This window comes from Colius striatus, chromosome 6 (genome assembly GCF_028858725.1).
Source record: "Colius striatus isolate bColStr4 chromosome 6, bColStr4.1.hap1, whole genome shotgun sequence".
Taxonomy (NCBI): domain Eukaryota; kingdom Metazoa; phylum Chordata; class Aves; order Coliiformes; family Coliidae; genus Colius; species Colius striatus.
Genome location: NC_084764.1, coordinates 870,327 through 892,427, shown reverse-complemented (window position 1 = coordinate 892,427; position 22,101 = coordinate 870,327). Strand labels below are relative to the sequence as shown.

The window sequence follows — 22,101 nt, the reverse complement described above, 5'->3', positions numbered from 1 at the left end:
AGGGCCAGGATTCTGACCAAATGTTACAGTAAAACATGGGCCAACTGCACTACACACAGCAGAGTGAAGGACTGTAAGGCTTTCACTGAAAATCCCTTACGCAGAGACCTGTAAAAGTGCAGCATGGTTTCACCAGCCAGGAGAAGCACTCTCACCTCATGCAACCACGGGCATCAAGAGTGAGTTCAGGGAAAGGGCCGTGTAGTTTTTAAAAGTTATATTTAACTAAGGTCTAGCACCAGGCAAAAAACATGAGCATTTAAGAAAGTCAGAGAGCAGCACATTCGATAAACACCAGTAGCGCTCAGCACGTGCTAGCTTCAGATTTTCAAAGCATTTACAAAAACATTAATTAACCAAGCCTCACAACACCCTTGTGAGATAGCTAAGTATTATCAGTCCCATTTTAGGGACATGCAGAGAGTATGACCTGCTTACCACCACACATGTCAACTCCAGGGAAAGAACACCAGATTTTCCAGTGTCTGATCTCTTACAAGATGCTGGTCTTCAGATGAACTTTGCATCCTCTCATCTCTTGTGAGACACCTGACCTCATTTCAGGCAGATAGCAAAAGGTACTTACCACAAGCTATTCAAGAAAAAGTAATGGAATTAGGAAAGAAGGAGTTTTTAATACACTATGTGTTGCTGGAGGCTGTTTTAAGAGAAAACTCAAGAGGGTGCATCCCTACTGCCAGAGTGGCACTCCTCAGCAGGCACCTGCCACCAGGCAGCTCCCTGAGCCCTGCCTGTGATGCTGATACAGCTGACTCCACACAAATATAAAGTAAGCTTTCTTTACCACTTCCAAAAACAAGGAATCTCTCTCTGACAGGGAGACTTCTCTGAGAAGATGTGGTATGAGTACAACTGCACAGAAACCAAAGAAAGGCTTTTATCAGGAGAGTCAAGCTGCAGCCAAGGGCGCAGATACATCTGCCAGAAAACCTACAGATGTTCATATATTGTGCTCTGTGTTAGAGAAATGGTCTGGATGCATCACACATCCTGGGTGGCAGAAAACAACTCTCCATAGTCACTTTAAGAAGACGAGTTCCCTTAGTGTACCACACTGAACTAGTCAGTGATAAACTAGGAAAGGAGACAACAGAAAAAGTGCCCCCTCCATCGTCCTAACAGACACTTTTTAAATACTTGTATTAATGCGGTGTCTCCCCAGTCTCCTCCAGACTGAACAGCCCCAGGTCCCACAGCCTTTCCTCATCAGGAAGATGCTCCAGTCCCCTGATCATCTTGGTGTCCCTGCACTCGCCTCTCTCCAGCAGTTCCCTGTCCCTCTGGAGCTGGGGAGCCCAGCACTGGCCACAGGACTCCAGATGAGGCCTCACCAGGATAGAGTAGAGGGGGAGGTGAACCTCCCTTGACCTGCTGCCCACACTCTTCTGGATGCCCTCAGGATGCCATTGGCTTCTTGCCCACAAGGCCACACTGCTGTACCATGCTTAGTCTGCGGCCCACCAGCACTCCCAGGCCCCTCTCCTGGAGCTGCTCTCCAGCAGGTCACCCCCAGCCTGTCCTGGTGCAGGGGGTTGTTCCTCCCCAGCTGCAGGACTCTGCACTTATCCTTGTTGAACCTCAGAAGGTTCCTCTCTGCCTAACTCTCCAGCTGGTTGAGATCCTGCTGAGTGGCAGCACAGCCTCTGGGGAATCAGCCAGTGCTCCCAGTTTGGTGCCCGCAGGGAACTTGCTGAGGGTCCCTTTGTCCCCTCATCCAGGTTGTTGATGAAGATGTTGAATCAGACTGGCCCTACACAGACCCCACTGGCCACAGGACTCAGCTCCATTGATCCCCACCCTCTGGGCTCTGTCATTCAGCAGCTCTCCATCCACCTCACTGTCCACTCATCCAAGCCACACTGCCTGAGCTTTCTGATGAGGATGTTATGGGAGATAGTGTGAAAAGCCTTGCTGAAGTCAAGGCAGATGACATCCACTGCTCAACCTTCATCTAGCCAGCCAGTTACACCATCACAGAGGGCTATCAGGTTGGTCAGGCAGGATTTCCCCTTGGTCAATCTGTGTTGAAACCTCCCGATAACCATCTTTTCCTTCATGTGTTTACAAATGACACTGAGGATGAGCTGTTCCACCACCTTTCTAGGGGCAGAGGTGAGGCTAACTGGCCTGTAGTTTCCTGGGTCCTCCCTGTTGCCTTTTTGGTCAATGGATTTAACTCTACAAAACGCCAAATCTGGCAGATCTGCTGCTGGCTGTTAGGGAACACAGGCCCGGGTGTTAGTGGAGACATTGTATTAAAAGCAGTCCTTCCACCTTCAGTTTCACACGCCCCTTAGACGCTGTCCAGAGCACAGGCAGTGAGCTTCAGGACAGCTGGATCTGAAGATCCTCCCCATACTTTTGGATCAGCTTCACGTGGTTATGGTCCACTGCCCACTGCTCTGGGAGGTGCTTGGGCTGCATGCTGTCCAGGAAATGCTGCCGCCAGCGTCTCTCCAGCTGCATAAGGGAGCGCAGGCCTCCTTTAGCAAAACACTGCACCACCTTCAGTCCGTGAGGTGTGTAGCTCTCATTGTAGATCCTGCCAGGACACAAGCAGAGTTTATTTTCACACGAGCCCACTGTCAGTCTCGAGACCTGTCTCCAGTGAACAGCAAGACAGTGAAGACACTTTCAGCTGTGGAGTTTTAATTACAGACACGTGTTAAGCTAACCAGGAGAGTTTTAAGCTTTGCTTCAATGCCAGACTGCCTTCTGGAACACAGTTACACAGGGAAGCTGGCTTCTTTGAACTGAGAAAGATGTTGTTCTTTTAAAGCACTCGAGCTCCATTACAAGCTCCTCCAGAGACAGATTGCAAATTTCTCAAGGCAAGAACCATGTGACACTCCAGAGTCCTGATCCTGCCACTGACTTCCCTACCTGGAGAAGTTCCAAGTTATAACATGGGCACACTACAAACAACAGTGAGCACAACAAGGAGAAAATATCGACTTCATGCAGACAGAGACCACATACTAGTTAAGAAAAGGTATTTGGGGAGGCTTTGAGGAGGAGAGGAGACTTCTGAGATGATTGTCTTTCAGTCTCCCTCCCTGACCTGTCCTTCAAAAGAAGTATAAAATAGTGGAGGGGAAAAAGGAGAGCAAGAATGGAATGAGATTTCTGGAAGAGGGAAAGAAACAAGAGCTGCAGTTCACAGATCACCACTGGGTTGAGGAGAAAAGGGGGTAAACAAAATCACAGTAAGTAATGCAGAGTGTGCTTCTTTGCTTAGAGCCTTAAGATACAGCACAAACAACTATCTTCTTGCCATCTTTGCTTTCTAGTTAAATGTATCAAAGTGCTATAAATCCAGATCCTGCAGGCTTACACAAGTGACAGTTATGCTTTTAGAGGCTCATTTTACCTGTGCAGATCAACTCCCAGTAGCCTGAAATTCAGACGCTCCTTGACACCATTATTTCAGGGAAGATATGTCAATACTCCAGGGAGATCAGCAATGGGTTTTGTCTTATTTCTCATTAAAAAGCTTGGGAGAGCAGGGAGCCAGTATGTGTGACCCCCAGCTCTGCGAATCCTGCTGGCTTTTCTTTTGCTGCAGTACTATTCACCCAAGGCTCTGTGTGTGTAGACAACTTCTAGCTGAACTCATGTGCCAACACAAATGACTGAAATGTTACCTCCACTGATGCTATACCTGGTTTCCAGACCAGCTGCTTCCTGGAGCATCTCTGGGGTGATTGCCTCTGTGTTAAAGAAGTCCTTGATGCTTTGCAGAAGTTCTGCCCTCCGGAGCTCAGGCAGGCTGTCTGCATTGAGCAGGGCTCGGGCCCCCGAGCGCACCTGCCTGCGCAGAGGGTCCTCCAGCAGACGGACGCCCTCCTCGGAGCCGATGGGAGCCCCGAACTCCTCAGCCAACTGCTGCTTCAGGTGGTTGTCGTAGTGATTGGAGACAGCGTGGCAGGACGTGCAGAGCAGCAGCACGTCGTGGGAGTTGTGGTCCTTCATCTGGATGGGGAAGTGCTTTCGGTATTCGTGAGGAACAATGTTCTTCCTGGGGAAGACAAACCAGGCAGCTCATTGCATTTGTCTGGCACTGCTACTCCCCAGTTCCTCCTCTTCCTGGTCCACAAAGAGTCAACTAAGACTAAAAGTCCAGGAAAACAAAGATCACCGGGCTCAGAACCCTCTATGCATGAACAGGTTCTGCAGTTTTTTATTTGAACTTCTCTCCCCAGGTTTGCTGCATTTCTCTTTTTCCCTTCCTTCCAAAAATCCGTCACTTTCAATTGAAGTGATTCAAACCCTAAGAGATATAAACCCCAAAAGCAGTGCACAGTGCACTATGAGCAGCACACCTCTCAGCTAACAAGTAGCAGCTGAAAAGGCAAAAATCTCATTCTTTGTGACCTCAGGGGCTTCAGGTTCACCCAAACCTGTCAAAAATGTAAGGACTAAGTAGTGGAAGGACTGTTTTCAGAAGGGATGCCATCAGAAGAGCGGTGTTGGGGTGCTGCCGGCCCCTGGCAGTCAATCTGCAGCACATACAGGTTCCATACACTTTGTACTCTCCAAGGACTGATACCCCCTGCCCCTGTAATAAGAGGAAAGGCTTTTTCTCCTATCCCACTCACCGGATATAGGATTCTCTCTTGCCACACACAACACACAGGTTCTCTTTGACCATCAGATAATAATCAACTTGAGAGTCGGGACGTCCTGAAGGCTCAAACCGCAGCTTCACAACAAATGGGTCTGTGCTAACTAGCTCTGAAAAGGGAAAGGAAAATACAGAATATTCAAGGCCAATTAGAATTGAAAGCTAAAATAACAATGCTAAAACATAGGAGTCAGCCTGGTGAAACCCCAACCGTATTTCCAATGAGACAAACAGCAAAAGAATTCATGCACAACTACCTAAGAAACAAGGCAAACCCAAACAAACCCAACACACAAAGCAAGGGCTATATTTCAAATGCCTCAGGAGAGTTGGTATGCTCACCTCCAATGCCTTTGTCCAGATACCACTGAGCCTTCTTGCGATCACAGGTGCACAGGGGCTGTCCATCTGGTGCGTGCAGGAAGCAGTTGTCATACAGCGGAGATTTCCTGTAAAACAAGAGCGCCATTATAGCAACTAGAAGAGCATGCCATAACAACAGAGCTCTCTGCAGCCCTGTATTTGACACTGCAATGCATGCAGCCTCCTCTCACTCACAGGAGTGCCCCATGAGATACACTTCAGGCTGCTGAGCACTGCACAGGCTGCTGCTAAGGGAAGCAGAACATCTGAAGACTTTCCCAGGGCTCACCAACTGACTGTAAGATATCTTTGCTCTCCTGTTGCCAATAGAATTGTAACTCAGTTTGCAAGAGATGCTCTCAGTGATGACAATATATAAAAAAACCAGAAAACAGAGCTGAAGTCAAGAAGGACAATGCACTAGGAGTAAGCTAAAGAGACTGTCAACTCACAGGCAAGGCAGCTTCAGGGATCAGCTGCCCGAGCCCATATTTGAATGTTTTATGGAGATGACTTCTAAACCTTAGTATGAACAGCAATTATTTCATTTATCCAGGAGAAATGCTCTTTAAAGGCTCTTGCAGCACTGGGAACCCAAACACACGCGTCCATGGGAACAACAAAGCTGAGCTGAGGCCCTCTGAAACGCACACGCCTAACGTGAGTCCTGCCTGCGTGGTCTCTGTAAGTTTGTGGCAGTGTGTGGGAGGCCTCAGCTCTGCAACAAACGTTTCTTTACTCTGTCAACCTCCTTCAAAAACTAAAGTGAGGAGGGGAGCACTCTGGGCTCAAGGAGCGCCTGGGGAGAACTGGCCAGGACATAGACATGTCCACAACACACTCTGAAAAAGTTTCCTTCCTTCTCTCCAGGGATATCATATAAGTACTTTGCTGAGCGTTACTGGCTAATAAGGTTGAGTCACAGGCCAAATAGTCGGAAAAAAGGATTTCTTCAGAGCTCCAGGCATGGAGGGAGGGGGGCAAGACCCCAACAGAACAATAGTAATACAGGAGGTCTCTTTCTTCTGAGCATCATCAGTTTGCCTCTATCACCATGACAATTTGAGTACTTTCCAAACCTAAATACATAAACATTAAAACTAAACAGGCTTACAGAGAGCAAGAATGGAAAAACACTTCTGAAATCACATCCAGTCTCAGTACAGAGCAGAGCCACACCGCTGGGATACTGTAAAAAACAGCGAGTCTGTGCATCTCTCATGGAGTGAAGTGTGGTTAAAACCAATAAATAAACAAACGAGAGGAGATGTCAATTTAGTTTGGAATGCAATGCTGTTTAAATTGACATCCTCCCATGAGGTGCAATCCTTCTGGTTTCTATCACACAGGCTCCAACTGAAATAAAAGTATTAAAAATCTGGAGGGACTTGCTGTGTACAACACAACACTGTTAATGACTGCTAACGACATCAATATCATTGACTGCATCAGGACATCTCCATTGCCAAGCCAACAAACTTCAAAAGGACAAAATAAGTACTAAAGTGCCTGGTTTTCTTTCCAATGGTAATTACAGACAATTTTAGTTTCTGCACCCAGCAATACATTTTATTTGACTGCATCCAGACAAAACCCAATACACCAGCTTTCCACATCTTCCGTTGAGCTTAAAGATACTTCTCCAACTTGTTTTAACTTAAACTGCACTTTCTTTAACAAAAGGCCGTGAGAATGTAGGACTTGCTCCACAAAATCACCTAACGGTGCCAATAGCAGCCCAGGAGGCAGATCCTGGTGAAGGGACAAGCTCTATGCAGTTGCCACTCTCTTCCTGGAGGAGCCAGGCACAGTAAATGCCAACCAGACAGCCAGCTCTCTCCTTGTTGGGGCTCTGCTCTCCAGCTAATGCCTCCACAGAAGACGGAAGGGAAAATGCTGAAGACAACCCCTCAACCTGCACATGACCTTGTACAGATCCAAGTGCTGCCCCTGCTTTCAATACCACCTAGAGGGAAATGAGGATCTGCCTCCCATGACTGTTCAGTCCTGTGTTTCCTTTCCTAGCTCCTGCGACCACTTTGTTTAACGAACAGAGCATGAGGCACCGCTCCAAGTTTTTCACCTGCAGATGAAGAGCAAAACGAGCCCACGGCCTTACCGTGCAGAGTATCCCACACCCAGAGGCTTCCGCCTCTGCCTCCGCGGGTCTCTCACTTGGTGACTGTCAGAGGGGGGGCCGCTGGCCGAAGGCTTCCGATGCTTCGCTTTCTGAGGGGAGCGTCCCTCTCCGCTCTTGTCCTCTCCTGCACTGCCGCCCCTTCTTCCTCTAAACGGGATATCCACCAGGCCCCGGCATTTACCCAGTGCTTTTTCCCAAACAGCAGTGGAGTTTTCGCCTTCAGATGTAGGAGGGAGGCTGGAAAATCCCAGCAAATGGAGGAACAGTGCCACTGAGACCTGGGCATCCTTAGCAGCATAGAGAACCTGCGGAAAGCAGAGACATGGAGATAGTGGCAAACGGGAAATGCTCCCACATATTATCAGTCTTTAACACTTGGTACAGCAGAGCTAGAAGCTGGTCTTAGTTCCTTTAGAAGTTCACACAAAGTTCTGCCAGTTGAGTGACACTTTTATAACATCACCACATCCCACATTTTTAGGGTCAGTCAGTCTTAAAATACTCATGGCATCTCCCAGGAACTGCAAGGACTGGAAAAAATCAGGTCAGCCAGGCCTTAAACTCTCCTGTACCAAGCCCTCCCTAATTAAAAAGCAGCTCCCTTTTGTCACACTGTCTACCAATACTCAGTGTACCAATATTTATCCTGTCACTCCCTCTGCTGGTCACTGATTTTGCAGACATCTGCAGTACAACTAAAGAGAGCGAGCAACCAGGGAAACCATAACGGTCTAAAGATGGTCAACAAGGCTTCCAGGGTCTCTCTCTAATACTGCACTGACTATTATGGACTGGAGGAAAGAAAACAATAAAATGGGGAGGTTTTGGGTGCCTTCCTCAAGAGATCTCATCTCATAATCTTTCAGGTCTAAAGCCAAACAAGGGTCACAAATACAGGGAGAACAGTAGAATGTTACTATCACAGAAAGGAGGGAAATGCAGGCACAATGCCTGAAACTAACTTCAGATCACAGACACATGTAAAGGTGTGAGGCAAAACTTGAAGAACGCTCAGATCTCTCTGTTGTAATGCCTCTTCTCTACTAAGAAGGTTGCTCTTCCTCCCAAAACACTACATTGAAGTGGAAGACACACCTGATCTTGTGTCAGTTCTTCAGCCTCCCAGTTGCTGCAACGCACGTGAGGAGATTTGTCCAGTGGGCAGTTCAGGACTGTTTCAGATAAAGACTTAAGGCTAAGGCAGTTGTGAAGCAGGTCCTTCCTTCAGTTTAACAACGAAAATGAAACAAACATATTAAAAACGAGACTACACACCCATTCCAATTCAGATGGCCTCATACACCCTGAATCTGCTAAGAACACAGTGCACACGAGGCACGACTCCCACTCAAACAGCACAGAGCTGCGTGTCAGCTTTGCAGGCCCTCTCCCTCCCCCCCACTAAAATGTCCTTTCTAGATTGAGTAATTATCCATTGCCTGCAATATGCAAAACAGGCAAGGCAGGAAGTCGGTAACATTTCAGACTGAAGTGTTTGGCTCTGAACTACTCACTTTGAACTAGAGGTCTATCACAGAGTGGTGGGACTGCCTGCCCCAGGTATTCACGAGGAGCATGAGAGTCAGGAATGACTCAGAGGAATCCTGGCCACTAGAGACAAGTCCATCCTCAGTGCTAAAAAGGCACAACCAGGTCAGCAAACCCTTGCCCCAGAATACACCCAGGCACACATACATTGTGCACTAGCATTCCCAAGAGACTTTATTTTATGAATAATGGAGCGTGAGAAAACAACACCCTAATTGTCATCTTTCAGTAGAAGCATTGTTACTTCAGATCTGGTTTATTTAGTCATTTTTCAAGAACTCCTGTAATTCAACAGTTCCATTTCTGTACCCCTGGCACATTTACCCCGTATTTCTACACATTGTATTCGCACATCTGGTGACGTGGTGATCAGTCCCACTGTGCTACATCACTGTGCCTGGACTTCTCCAAAGCTGTAGCTCAGGATACTCAGAAAAGTCCACATGGGTATTGCACGAGAGGACCAACAGATACAATTAGATGATGAAATGTTCACAAGGGAGATTTTGTACCCCTTAAGACCATAGCATAGAAGCATGACATGTTGCAGTTGTCAATGCCTATCCTCTAAAGCCACCCTGGACCTACCTACCTGGTATCACGCAGCATATGCAAATTACTTTACAAATCCCTGCAACTCAAACAGAGCTGCCTCTGTCTTCCACACTCACCGCTGCCTCGAGGCTAAATATCGCAGATCCAGGCTCCCTTTGACTTGAAGACCATAATCATGAAGTAACTTGCAAGCATCTTCCCAGCAGCCTACGCCAACCTTCAGCACAGCTCTATCTGCCATGATGTCCAGCAGGGTCTTTGGGATAGTCTGTCCGCTGGCAACAAGCCTGGGCAACCGAACAAGAACACAGAGGCCGCTGGAAGAAGCCATCTGCAACAGGGATACAGGATTTGCTTTTCCCTCCACAGATACCTGAAACAAAGACAAACATCAGTCTGGATTACAGATGATTAACAATATTGGACTTGAAACAACTGGCAAAAGAGGCCACTGGAGCCAGGAAATACCTGTCAGTGTACACAGCCAAGTACTGGCTACGTCCCTAAAGTTTTGTGGCAAATTACGTGATCCCTTTCACAATATGACTGTCCCCAAGCTACTTCTTGCCACAGTCCTACAAGAGACATTTTCCCTCTTTCACCTTTCCCTCTCATAGCTGAGCTGGTGCAGGAAATCAGACACATTTAAATCTTTATGGTACATGGTTTAACTCTGGCTTGCACTAACGACAGTGTGATGAATAAGTTTCCAGCCAAAATAATGGCCAAGCCAGGCTTTGGAACTGACTCAAAGCCTGTTCTGAGAATTCACACAGGTAAAGAGGAAATTTGCTTTCTGATAGTCCAAGAGAGTTGTATCTACATGTCACTATTTCCTCCTTTTTGGATTTCTTAAGAAACTGTTAAAGCCGTACAAACTCAAGCTATTTCTAGTAAATCACCTTCAAAGAGATATTATGCAAAGCACATAATGCTACATTTAGCCATACAGTTATCATTGTGTTTGGTATTGTCTGTTTATCACAGGAGTTCAGTAAATGGATACAACTTGTGGATTAAAAGCTTACAGTCAGCACACTTCAAATGTTGAGAACAATCAAAACTAGCAGCTTCTTCAGTGGAGTCAGGGCAGGTAATCACAGAGGCAGTTTCAACAGTTGGTCTTGTTGTACCCATTTAAGCCAAGGAATTACTCCACTCTCAATGAGTTCCCATTGCAATTTGTAATCTAAAGGAGAGGTGCTTCTTCATCACTCACCCACTCACAATCAATTCCAAGTACTGGCCACTTCTCCAGCTCCTTCTTCAGCAAAGGTTCAACGTGATCCCACTCCTCCTGCTCTGAAACTATCACTATGTCTGCACCAAGGGTTCTGTCTACCCAGGAAGAGGTGGGAGATCTGAAGACGGAAAGCACCTCCTCCTTATCCTCTGCTGTACTCAGTTTCTTGTCTCCAGAGTTGTTAACTGCTTCCTCTCGCTGGCTACTGCAGTGTGCTTTTCCTTTACGACGCTGGGTTGCCTTCCATAAAAGCAGCCCCCCCACTGCAACACCCAGCAGAGTTGCCAAAGTAATCGTCACTGCCGTTTGCCTGGGCATTTTTTTTCATCTCCCTTTTCCCTCCTTCGCTTCACCCGCTCAAACCAGCATTGTAGGGTTTTACCATGGCCTACAGAAGAAAAACATAAAGAGAGGTGGAAATTAAAGGCAATTCAGTGAAATGTGATTAGAGGTATTAAATACACTCACTGGTATCGTAAGAAGGGTCCGGGGGACAGACTGCTGCAGCAGCAGGTTGGGCAGTAACGGAAGACTGAACGCTGCTGTCAATCACACCACCACAGACCTCCCAGGGAACTCACTGATTTATACTGGTACAACTGGAGGCTTCCTGAAACTATTTTATTTTTATTCCAAAAATAAACTAGTTGGAGCTATTATCAACATCTTTTAGCTCAGTTTTGGAACCAGACCAACCCAAACAAGGACAAGGCGAAATTACTGCAGAATAAGCATGTCCATTCATGCGTTAGTAAATAACAGGCATTGCCCATTATAGTCACATCCAAACTAAGGACAAACGTGTCTTTGGGCTCTAAAGAAGCAGCAGCTATTTGTAACACAGCTCCTCTCTATCATACAGAAGCTTGGCTCCTCTGAACCCTGCTCCTGAACCCCGTCTCGCTGTGTTACTGTGAGGGGTCTGCCCTCCGGCGCTCTGACCCCAGCAGAAGCCGTGCGGCCAGTGCTGGGACAGACCGCACAACCGCTAAGAGCACCCAGAGCACGAGCACCCGTGAAGGAACAAGTCATTCGCTCCTTAAACTGAGGGAGAAGACTGAAAACAATGAGGGGCAACCGCACCTACGGCCTCTCCCCCGCCCCGGTCCAACCGCCGCTGCGTCTCTGGGAGCTGGAGGTGCAGGCACACCCGCTGAGGCAGATCCCTCCCGTCCCGCCCGGGCAGGAGGTGCCCCGGTGAGACAAACGGTCCCCGGCTCAGCCGCGGGGCGGCCTGTGGGGCCGCGGAGGCCCGTCCCGCCCGGCAGCCCCGAGGCGGCCCGCGGCCGCGGCTTCCCGGGGGCAGCGGTGCGCTGAGGGCCGGGGGGCAGGCCGGGGAGCCGGGGCCCGCGCCCGGGCCGGGGGTAGGTCAGGGAGGGCTGCAGCTGCCCGCAGCACTTTGGTTTTAGGCTCAGTCCGGGCTTTACCGGGAAGAGGCCCGGGCGGTCCGCGCGGCCCCGGGGCTGGGCCGGGGAGCCCGCGGCACACCTGCCGGCGCGGCCTGTCCCCGCCACGCACACGGGAACCCCTCCCCGCCCGGCCCGCGCCGCGCCGCCCGCCCGCTACCTGCGCCTCCGCGGAACGCTTGTACCGGGCGGCAAGAGCCCCGCCGCGGGGTAACGGCCGCGCGCACCGGGAAGCTTTAGGGTGGCGGACGCTTCCTCTTTCCCGCCGGGGCGAGCGGCCGCCTGGCGCCGCCATGTTGTACGGCGGCTGGCTGAGGCGGCGGCCCCGCGGCCGGCTCCTGCTGCTGCCCCGTCACTCAGCGGCTCCCGCCTGTACCCGCGGAGCGCCTGTGGGGCTGAGCCGCCGCTCCCCCGAAGAGCAGCACCCGGCTGTGGTGAGCGCCTGAGGAAGCGGCAGCGCGCCTTCAGCCGGGCCGACACATCAGGAGTAACGCTGGGCGGCACAGATCAGGAAAAGCACGGAAAAGCGCGCTCCTCCGAGGAGAGTTGTGAAAAGAAACGAAACCCCCGCTGCCCTGCTGCTGGGGCAGGAGTGGGGCCCTGCGGGCTGCACTGCCCTCGACACTGGGGCAGCGGAGCGGGAGCTGAGGAAGAGACTGGAGAGAACGCGGGCAGAGCAGAAAACAAGCAAGCAGCAGTGATGCCGTGAAAGCGATTCAAAACTCCATAGCCAGTGGGACTGTCAGGCAGACATTCCTTATCGCGGTGCTAGCATCGCTCCACCTCGTGTGCGCACCGGTTAAAGCAGAACGTTCTACATTTATACAGACCAGATATGCATATTCATTACCTCCCTTAGAAAAGGCAGGGTTATACAAATCAGTTCTAGTAAGGCATTTACAACAGCTCCTGGCAGACAAAGCATGTGCGATAGCTTCAAGGGTCTTCTGAGATGAAGGCCCCACATCTTCCTCGCGCTGAACTTTTCACCTTCCCTCTCCTTAGGCTGTTTTTCACAGTTTCACAAATATCATCCAGCTTGAGCCAGTCCTCTTCCCATTAACTTCCTTAACCAGGATGTAGTACTGTCTCCTGCAGGCTTCTCTGCCGTGCAGACATCTGGTCTCCATGGTATTCAACGACCCTTAAAGCTTCAGATAAGCTTGCACAGATAGTTTCACTCACAAGCAGACACAGTTTGCAAGCTAGCAGACATGGTTTGGTTAATACTTTGTTTCAGTAGCAACCTCCAAAGTGGCAAATTGGAAGGAACAGGAAAGAAAATAATGTGGAAAGGATTAAGAGTTTAACAGAGGAATAATTATGGCAGAGCTCACGTGTGGGGAAAAAAGTATGTCCATTAGAACCCTGACAGCACAACGCAGGGACAGTGGTACTCAGCCAGCTGCCACCTTCAGGGCTATGGGCACCAAGTCTGGAGGTCAACATTGGTGAAAAGCAAACAAGTTTCCAGCCAGGATTCCATTGCAATTGAAAGGAATCTGTGCACTCCTTTTCTTCCAATTCCTTTGCAATTCTCTTTATTTCCCAGTTGTGCTGTTAGAACCCCAGCTAGCTGCATGTGTTTGAAGGATACCCTGAAGCCACAGGACATACTGCTTTGAATTGCTCTGACAATTTGACAGCAGCGAATTTGGTTGTGTTTTAACTTTGCCACGTGGAACACAACCATGAGGGCAGGAGGATCTCCCTAGCATTTAGCAGATTGTCCAAGGGGTGCAATGAAGCAGCTAAAGGTTGTCATCAGGGAAAAACCACTACAGAAGCAGTATATTTTTGTCTGTAGGTGAATGCTAACCCCTCTCCCACTTCTTTTTTAAACTCATGAATGAGGTGGAGACCAATAGATAGCAAACAAGGAACACAGCTGGTTTCTGGAAGAACACATCTATGAGCAAACGAGGTCTTCATCCTACTAGAAGATGCCAGGCCATTAAAGCTCGAGAGCAGCTGCTTGCTCAAAGGGCCAGGCCTAAGCCAGGTTGGTGCCATCCTGTCAGGTGTCACTGGTGGCGAGGTCACATCAGAAAAGTGTGTCTTCCCTTGACCCCTGTCTGTGTTTTGAACATACAAATGCTTTATACCCAAGAGTTACGTTTTCAGTGCGACGAGTCTTTCTGCAAAGACCCTCAGTGTTGCTCTGCAGTGAAGAATTTGTTATCCATTTTTACATGTATTCACCAGGTTTACACAGCATGCAACCTTACACACTGAAGAAACTCAGACACAGCAGCTCTGGTTCACTCTCTACAGGGAAGGTCTGCCTCTCCCTTACAGTCACAACCCAGCCACAGCTTCTCCGTCCATCCCCAGTGATCCCAGGCACCAGACACAGCTGACCAGTTGAAATAGAAGTCGCCATGCAGGAGACCTGGATAAGCCTTGGAAGGTTAGTCCCACGTTGCCTGTTTCCCCTGAGTGACTGCTCGCTTCAGGCTCGCACACCAGCATTTTGGTAATGACAGGGGCAGAGATTCAGGGAAATGATCCAGCTCTAAACTAGTTCAAGGCAAAAAAAAAGTTAACATCTGGGGACACGACAGACTTATCTGAAGGATCCAGCTGCCCTGTTACAGGGCAGGCAAGGCATTCTTAAAAGAACTCGACCAGAGCTCCAGGTGAGCTCAGAATAGCGACCAAATGTGAACTCATCTGCAAAGTTTGTTTGTAGCTGGACACATTTGTAATAAACTGGCATCCAGACATCTGAAATAGCCAGTCTTCCCTTTTACAAATTGTTTGTTTATAAGGCAAAAGGAGCTCAAGTGTGAAATTGCAAAAGGTAAACAACAAACTACCCCAGCATTTATTACACAGTGAAAATCCCACAAAGACACTACACAATGGAACCCCTAGTCTAGTTCTTCCTACAACAACAGGACTGTACCCATGGCTGCACTTAAAGCCTTTATTTTTTGTGGCATCACTGACAGAGTCCTCCTGCAAGCCACAGGGTTTTACTAGCTTGTCTTACTACCTACATAGCTATTTATTAAAATATAAAGGTTACGTTTAAAAGAAATGAAAGCAGCTGATGCATGACAGCACTCTGGCAACAACAACAAAAACCTGATGGGGACACTGGTGAAGATGCAAAGGTAACCAAAACAGTAAACACCAGCTGCTGCCTCAGTCCTACTGATGAGAAATGTGTTGCAGAAGTTAACTGGAAGCCTTTACATGACAAACAGCAAGATTTGCTTTTCTTTCTATCTCTGTAGCCTGTTCTGAGCTCTCTGCAGAGGTCTCTGTCAAAAGACTCATTTTTAGCCTGGTTTCCTAAGGAAAGAAGGCTTATGCAATTACACTGCCTGCTGGTCTTTCTGCTTGTGAGTCCCCTTTCTTTCCCCCTTTCCTTGGCAAAAAAGCATGTTTGAGCCATTGCCCAATTCCATCTAAATTTGTACAAAGGTAATTTCTGTGAAATGCAAAGCCAAATCGATGAAGCAGAGCCTAATAAAGCTGTCACTGATAAAATGGCAAACACATGCAGACACTGCTTCATGTACATATGAGGATCTACACAGCAGTAGCACATGAGGACAAGCCCATAGGAAACGAGGCTTCACTTGCTCTGCTGATCACAGGGTAAAAAAAGAGAGACTTTTATAATCACATTAGCTCATCCTTTAACAAGGAGACGAGGAGGGTAAATGACTCGGTGTTCAAAGGAAAATCAATGATGGTGGAATATCAAAGGAAAGAGGCTCCAGCCAAGACTTATATTGCTGTTAGCAGACAATGAGGCGAGAGCTGCGTGTAGTCCCCACTAGCTCATTAATAACACTCTATTGGAGGCCCCATCCCAAGATACAGAAAAAAGCCAAAGTCGCGTTGCAACTCCTAATGTGATTTATCTTCCTCATGTCGATGCTGGTAACCCCATGACTACACATTCCAACAAGTCACTTTGAGCAGGGTTTGTTTTAACAGGGCTGATAGCAAGGAGGCTGTAGGACCGCTTCTTTCATCAAAAAGTCAGAATGAGATCCGTTTCAATCAACTGTGAAAGCACATCCTAAAGGTGGAATTTCACACTGCACCAAGGTGGAGAGAAGGGTTAGCTCCTGTTGAAGAGGCAATTCTGCATCCCCTTTCTACCCCTACACATTCTTCTACTCCCTCATTCTGCCAACATCAGTGCCAGTTTGATTTAAGGAACTGAGTGAGCAGAAAGCTAGCACAGCAAAAAAACAGAGCTTTCTTCTGGTTTAACTCCTTGAACTAGCTCACCATAGAGCCAGATGTCAGTGTAAAGGCATCTTAGGCCAAAGGACGAATCAGCAGTAAGTCACTGCAGGGATCTATTACCAGAGTTTGCAAGTTTTGCAAAGCATCTGGAAAAAATGCCCTCAAGAGGCAGGAACTGCCAGATCGATCCCATGAGCATGGGTTGTACTAACAATGATCATCAACTTAGGCCCATTTCCCTCTCTAGCAACTGTTCTCTTCCTCTCCTCTCAGCTGACTGCACAGACATCTGACTATCAGCATCCAAACTTCTCCATTTCCACTCTGAATTAGCCAAAGCCATTAAAAGGTTCAATACAGCTCAAAATTAAACCTCGTCCTCTCTGACCTGACACAATCAACCTTGCTTCACTTAAAATCTTTCCTTTTACCTATTTAAACCTTCCTTCCAAGTGTTCTTTGACAGATTCTCAGAGCTGCATCCTTGGTCTTCTCCTTTCATCCTCCCACATTATCCCCAAGTTACCTCATCTGAAACACAAACACAACATCTCTCTGCAGATGATTTCTAGATCTCTTCCTTTCCCCGGAGCTATCTCCTTCTATCCAAACTCAAATCACAGCTTTTTTGTCTCTATATAGATGATTTGCAGGAAGTTAAAGCTCAGAACCACGTTCTAGCTCTGCTTTCTCCTCCCTGAAAGCCCTCCTATTATCTTTTCTGTGCCTATCTGTGGGTAACATCACCAGTCTAGATACCCCTCATGCTTGTATGTCAACTGTCAGCTCTAACTGAAACCTCTTGGGAGATCATAGCAACCAGGATACATGTAAATATTAGACCTCTTCCGTATGTCATCTCTAAATCAAAAGCCCTTTGATTCACACATGCAGCCTGTTTGGGTCTCTTGCTTCCATTCCTAGACTGCTCCAATACCTCTCCCTCTGGCATTAACCAATGTAGCTCGCAACAAACAGCCCTCAACTGCTGTAAATGCTGTGATCTGAACCAGGGTACAGCTGTCTATGGGCCTTCTATTAATGATCAGACACACCCCAGCCATCAGATAGAAACCACTAATGCAATTTAATTCATTCTACCAATTCAAATTTGTTCAGAAAAAAAGAAAAGTGGAAGGGATAATTTTGTACCAGCAGATGTTAAAAACAGATCAAGTATTGCCAGTCCTTCCAGTGGCAGCACAAAATTTCTGCAGCACAGGCAGCAGCTAATGCGAGAGCAGTGTGACACCATGGCCATATCTGATCCAGATCAATTTAGTACTGCTGGGAGACGGGGTTCCAAACAGCACTGGAATTAGCAACTCTGAAACCACAACCCAAGACTGTTTACATAGAACATCACTCTGACCACATTGCTCTTGTTTGAAGCACTCGTGCTAGTTCTCTCTTCAGTTTTGCAAACATTATTCACACATCTTCATTTCCAAGAGCATCTACAGAAAGTCATCACCCTGTTCATTATCTCCCCATGTCCTTTCTCCTCTGCTATTGCCCATTTGTTGAGATTCCAACCAAAACTTTTTTTGGTGCTCTATTCCATGCTGCTTTGGAGGCATGGAAATTATAAACGTTATACAGAATTAACCTGCTCAAGCAGTGCACACAAACAGACCCTGACTTTGCTCATTGAGCCTGGCCAGGCTCCATCCCCAGCTTGGGCTGTGACATTACAAGAGTCTCAGTACAACACCCCACATGCTAACGTGTCCAATTGAACCCAATCTGAGCCCAATCTGTTTGTCTAAGTACTGTCCATACCTCAGTCTTATTCCAAGCTGCAGAGGGTTCCTATTAAAGGAGAAAAAGATGCTTCACTGATGCTGCTTCAGCATGACTCAGGCTAATAGGGTGCATGCTTTTAAGAGATTACACACTCCGGCATTATTAACACCACAACATGTTATTGTCAAAAGAAAATGTTACCGGTGTAGGTCATGACCATTTCCTTTGGTGATACATTTACAATTAATTCAAACAAAGGAATCTGAGAGTGAAAAAAAAGTGCTTAACAACACTTTTTTAAAGCCTATATGGTCACATGAGAGAATTTTGCATTTAGCAGACGGATTGGCAGTCTTCTATTATTTGTCTCTCCAATTCTGACAACATGGTATCTTCTTTCTGACTGCTTACAAATGTGACTTTAAAAAACCCCTGTCAAATCTTCCCTGAAAATCCTAGCACTGGGGGTTAAGGAAATGATTTGATTTCTGTTTGTCCACTAAGTACATAGATTTCCTAGAGACTGGATCCAGAATGTGGGAAAAAAGCACCAGAGATTTTATTGTGTCGAGTTTCCAACAAAAAGCTCCTACACCTATTTATTTCACTACACAAATGAAAGATAAACAACTTGGTCAAGACTTCAAGAAAGAGGATAAAATGAACCACATGTGATAAAAGTGACAATAGCAGTGTTTGAGGCCAGTTTGGATGGTGCTTGGAGCAACCTGGTCTACTGGAAGGTGTCCCTGCCTATAGCGCAGGGTTGGAACTAGATGATCAGATGATCTTCCTTCCCAAACCATTCTACGGTTCTGTGATTTCATACTGTGTTTCTGGAGAGCTCACAGATCATACGGTGATGTGAACTGTATGCAAGTTAGATAGAGGAGAGAACGGACTACAAGCTGAAGTCAGTTTAGAGTCTGCAGACAGAAACATGTAATGCTACTTACTGATGCTGAGCAACAGTTTCTGATCTAATCATAATGGTGTAGCATTTCATGGCATGCAAGCAAAAGAGTTATAAAGTATGATTTATATCAGTGCAATTTATTTACACCCGCTCAAATGCAGATGAGGTTAACTGTTCTTCATTCTTACTTCAATATTAGCATCATCAATTATCATTCTAGCAGAAAACAGTTAATAGAGTGTGTCTGGATATTCCTCTGACATTATTATTACACCTGTAATTCAGTCCTGATATTTATATCTATTAATATCATCTTTAGAAAAAGGTTATGTTTAAAGTTTAAATGTAAGAAATGTTCTATTTTTTTAAGGCATTTTCTTTTTCACCCCAATTAGAAAGAAAAGCTTCTTGGTTTCCCTTATGTTAAAAGTAAGGTTATAGCGTTGTCAAGCTAAAAAGCACGTTTTATGGGATTTCATGTTCTTTCTATAATCTTAACCAAGAATAATCCCAATGCATTTAACTGATTTTCTATAGTGAAATAACTTCAGTTTCTACTGAAAGGCTGTAACTGGAACATGGCAGCTGTTTAACAGTACTCAGTAACGTTGTCATGCCACACTTTATGTCAGGTAGGGGTTTGGGTTTTTTAAAGTTTAGAAACTCCCAATTCCCACACAAAGAAGGCCAGGACTATCAGGTTAATTCCTTACCTTCTGAAAACCGTATCTTCCCTAGGTGCTGGTGTCACTGGGGAACTAGATACCTGTAAGTTTGAAGCTGCAGGCGTGAGACTCCTCACTCACCTTGTGCGCAGTATGTGGTCAGATGCTGCAAGGTGGGACTGGGGACTCCACGCTGGGCCTTACAGACGTTACTCTTTGAATGACGCTCGTCCTACATGGCAACAGATGTTACATGTGAAAGGCAAGATACTTTTAATAGAATCACAGAATGGTAGGGTTGGAAGGGACCTTTAGAGATCATCCAGTCCGAGCCCCCTGCTAAAGCAGGTCAACCTACATCAGATCGCACAGGAACATGTCCAGGCGCGTCTTGAAGACCTCTAAGGTAGGAGACTCCACACCCTCCCTGGGCAGCCTGTTCCACTGCTCCGTCACCCTCACAGTAAAATAGTTTTTCTTATATTTAAATGGAACTTTTTGTGTTCCAGGTTCATGCCATCACCCCTTGCCCTGTTGCTGACACAACAGAAAAAATGGACGCCCCAAACCCCTGACACCCACCATTTTCCCCCACAGACAAATAGGTTAGGGTGTTGTAAAACACTGAGGGACAATACAGATCACTTCCCCCTCTCCAGCCAGATGATTTGGGGGGTATTGTTGAAGGTTAAGAGAAAAGGAAAAAAAGAAAACCCCTCACTTGTATTTCCACCAGTGTCTGGGCCTGCCGAGGGATCTCCTCACCTGAGGAGGGGCAGCCCTCAGTTTTCAGCGCCACACGGGTACGAGCAGGCAAGAGCCAGCAATAAAACCTCAGAGAGATCTGTAAAGGCTATTTTTAAAAGAAACCCCAACAAACAAAACCAAAATACAACCAAAACCACACCAAAAACCCCCCAAGACCTAATTTTTGGAGGTGGCCCTGAAACCCCTCACCGTTTACAGACTAGCCCCGCTGCCAGCCGTACATACCTGGACTACTTTTTTTCCCCTCATCCTCCCTCTGGCGAGTTGTCGGCGGGACCCGGCGGGGCGGCTGTGGCTCCGGAGAGGTCCCTTTTCCCGTTCCCCTCCATCGGGGACGCAGCCCGCTCGCGGCAGCACCTGCCTGCCCGTCCGCCCGACGCGGGGCCGGGGCCGGGAGCGAGCTCCTGAGGCGCGGCGGCCGGAACCGTCCTCTGCGGCCCCTCGGAGCGCCGAGCTCATCCGTCCCTTCCCGCGCCGCTCCGGCAGCGAGTTCAAAAGCGGCGGCGCAGCGTTAGAGCCGGTCCGGGCGGCGCGGGCTGCAGCTGAGGATCAGCTGCTGAGGGGAGCGGGGAGGAGCCAGCGGGATCAGGAAGCGGCGGAGTGTCTAACACCTCTCTGCCATGGCTGGCTAAAGAAAAATCATCATAACCATAACAAGGGGGGAAGCGGGGGAGGGGAGGCGGCAGCGGGGGAAGGGGCGGCGGGGGAAGGAGCGGCGGGGAGCGGCGCAGGCGGCAGCATGAAGAGGAGAGGCGGCCGGGGGAGCAGCATGCGGTCCGTGGTGGGGTTCCTGTCCCAGCGGGGCTTAGAAGGGGACCCCCTGCTCACCCACGACTTCCAGCGGAGACGCCTGCGAGGCTGCAGGAACCTCTACAAGAAGGACCTCCTGGGCCACTTCGGCTGTGTCAATGCCATCGAATTCTCCAACAATGGAGGCCAGTGGCTGGTCTCAGGTAAAGCCGACGCTCCCCGTCCCTCACCCCCTCCCCAGAAAGCATCTTCCTCCTCCTCTCCGGCCGCCTCCCCCGCAGCTCGGGGGGAGGGGAGACGCGGCGGCGCTCAGAGTCATTTCTCAAACCCGCCGGTGCCCGGGAATACTGTTTCCCAAGTAGAGATCTAAAATGGTTGACAGGTTTTAAATTCTACTATTATTGGGGGGGGGGAGCCGTGGACAAAGTTTTTACGAGAGTGTTTCCAGGGCGCCTGGGGTTGGAAGCTGGGGTGCCTTTTTATTGGGTGCCTCCTGTGTTTTGCCCTTTACAAGGGAATTTTTAGTATTTCGGGGACGACGGCGACGGAGGGGGAATGATCCGGCGGCGTGCATTGTGGGCGCCGGGTGACATTTGTCAGCGCCGTGCCTCGGGCCGGCTCTCGGGGGGCCGGGCGGGGGTCAGCGGCCGCTGCCGGGGGCCGGGCGGGCAGCGGGCCGGAGTTTGCCCGCGGCCGGCTGCAGTCGGTGTCGGGCGGGGAAGCGGATCGGTTTAATGGAGGGACCGGTCACTTAGGGACCACCCCCCACATCATCTTTTTGGGGGAAGGGAGTGGGGTTTTGTTTTGTTCCTCCTCCTTCCTCCCCTTACAGGGCGCGTTTCGGAAGGGGGTGACACGATTAATGTCGTGGTGATGTTTTTTGGATCAAGTCCCTCCTGTTGCCCGCCCGGGGCTGAGGGAGCCTGGGGGTGGCGGGGGGATGCTGTCAGGTAGGAGGGACGTGAGGGCTTGACATCAGCTGCGCCGCCGAGAAGGGGGGAAGGCTCTGCACCCCCTTCCCCTCAGCTGGGGAGGGGCTGCCGGGACCGGCGGCCGGCTACCCGCCTCCCTCCGCCCCAGCACGCTCGGCGCAGGTGTCTCTTCCTCCTTCCCCGCCTCCGGGCTCGGAGGAGCGGCGGGGGGA

General features: G+C 48.6%; 2 protein-coding genes across 7 annotated transcripts in view; one reads left to right on the top strand and one right to left on the bottom strand.

Moving 5' to 3' along the window:
* Positions 1–202: 202 nt before the first annotated feature.
* On the bottom strand, positions 203–21,174 carry EXD2 (exonuclease 3'-5' domain containing 2). Of its 5 annotated transcripts, XM_061998882.1 has the most exons (10): positions 20,433–21,174; positions 19,581–19,671; positions 10,471–10,882; positions 9,368–9,624; positions 8,244–8,370; positions 7,128–7,453; positions 4,988–5,094; positions 4,620–4,755; positions 3,683–4,039; positions 203–2,563 (listed from the first exon to the last, which is right to left on the bottom strand). In XM_061998882.1, exons 3-10 carry the CDS (start codon positions 10,810–10,812, stop codon positions 2,347–2,349), a joined length of 1,869 nt encoding a protein of 622 aa, XP_061854866.1. In that variant the 5' UTR covers positions 10,813–10,882; positions 19,581–19,671; positions 20,433–21,174; the 3' UTR covers positions 203–2,346. The 5 variants fall into 5 exon arrangements, with proteins under 5 accessions (XP_061854866.1, XP_061854865.1, XP_061854867.1 ...); XM_061998881.1 differs by lacking the exons at positions 19,581–19,671; positions 20,433–21,174 and adding an exon at positions 12,061–12,690; XM_061998883.1 differs by lacking the exons at positions 19,581–19,671; positions 20,433–21,174 and adding an exon at positions 12,128–12,690.
* The window catches only part of DCAF5 (DDB1 and CUL4 associated factor 5), a 53,440-nt gene continuing 52,243 nt past the window's right edge, over positions 20,905–22,101 (top strand). The window contains exon 1 of one of the 2 annotated variants that reach the window (XM_061998880.1): positions 20,905–21,160. In XM_061998880.1, coding sequence (XP_061854864.1) covers positions 20,947–21,160 — 214 coding nt within the window. In that variant the 5' untranslated portion in view covers positions 20,905–20,946. The remainder of the gene's footprint in view (positions 21,161–22,101) is intronic. The other variant, XM_061998879.1, reaches the window with a different exon arrangement.

Bases quoted from the DNA above. Each gene is read 5' to 3' on its own strand.
- EXD2 (XM_061998882.1), bottom strand. From the start codon at position 10,812: ATGCCCAGGCAAACGGCAGTGACGATTACTTTGGCAACTCTGCTGGGT. The intron at 7,454-8,243 runs GTGTGTCTTCCA...TGCTTTCCGCAG, and splicing joins AAGAACTGACACAAGATCAG to GTTCTCTATGCTGCTAAGGA. The intron at 5,095-7,127 runs GTAAGGCCGTGG...CTTGTTTTACAG, and splicing joins GGTGTGGGATACTCTGCACG to GAAATCTCCGCTGTATGACA.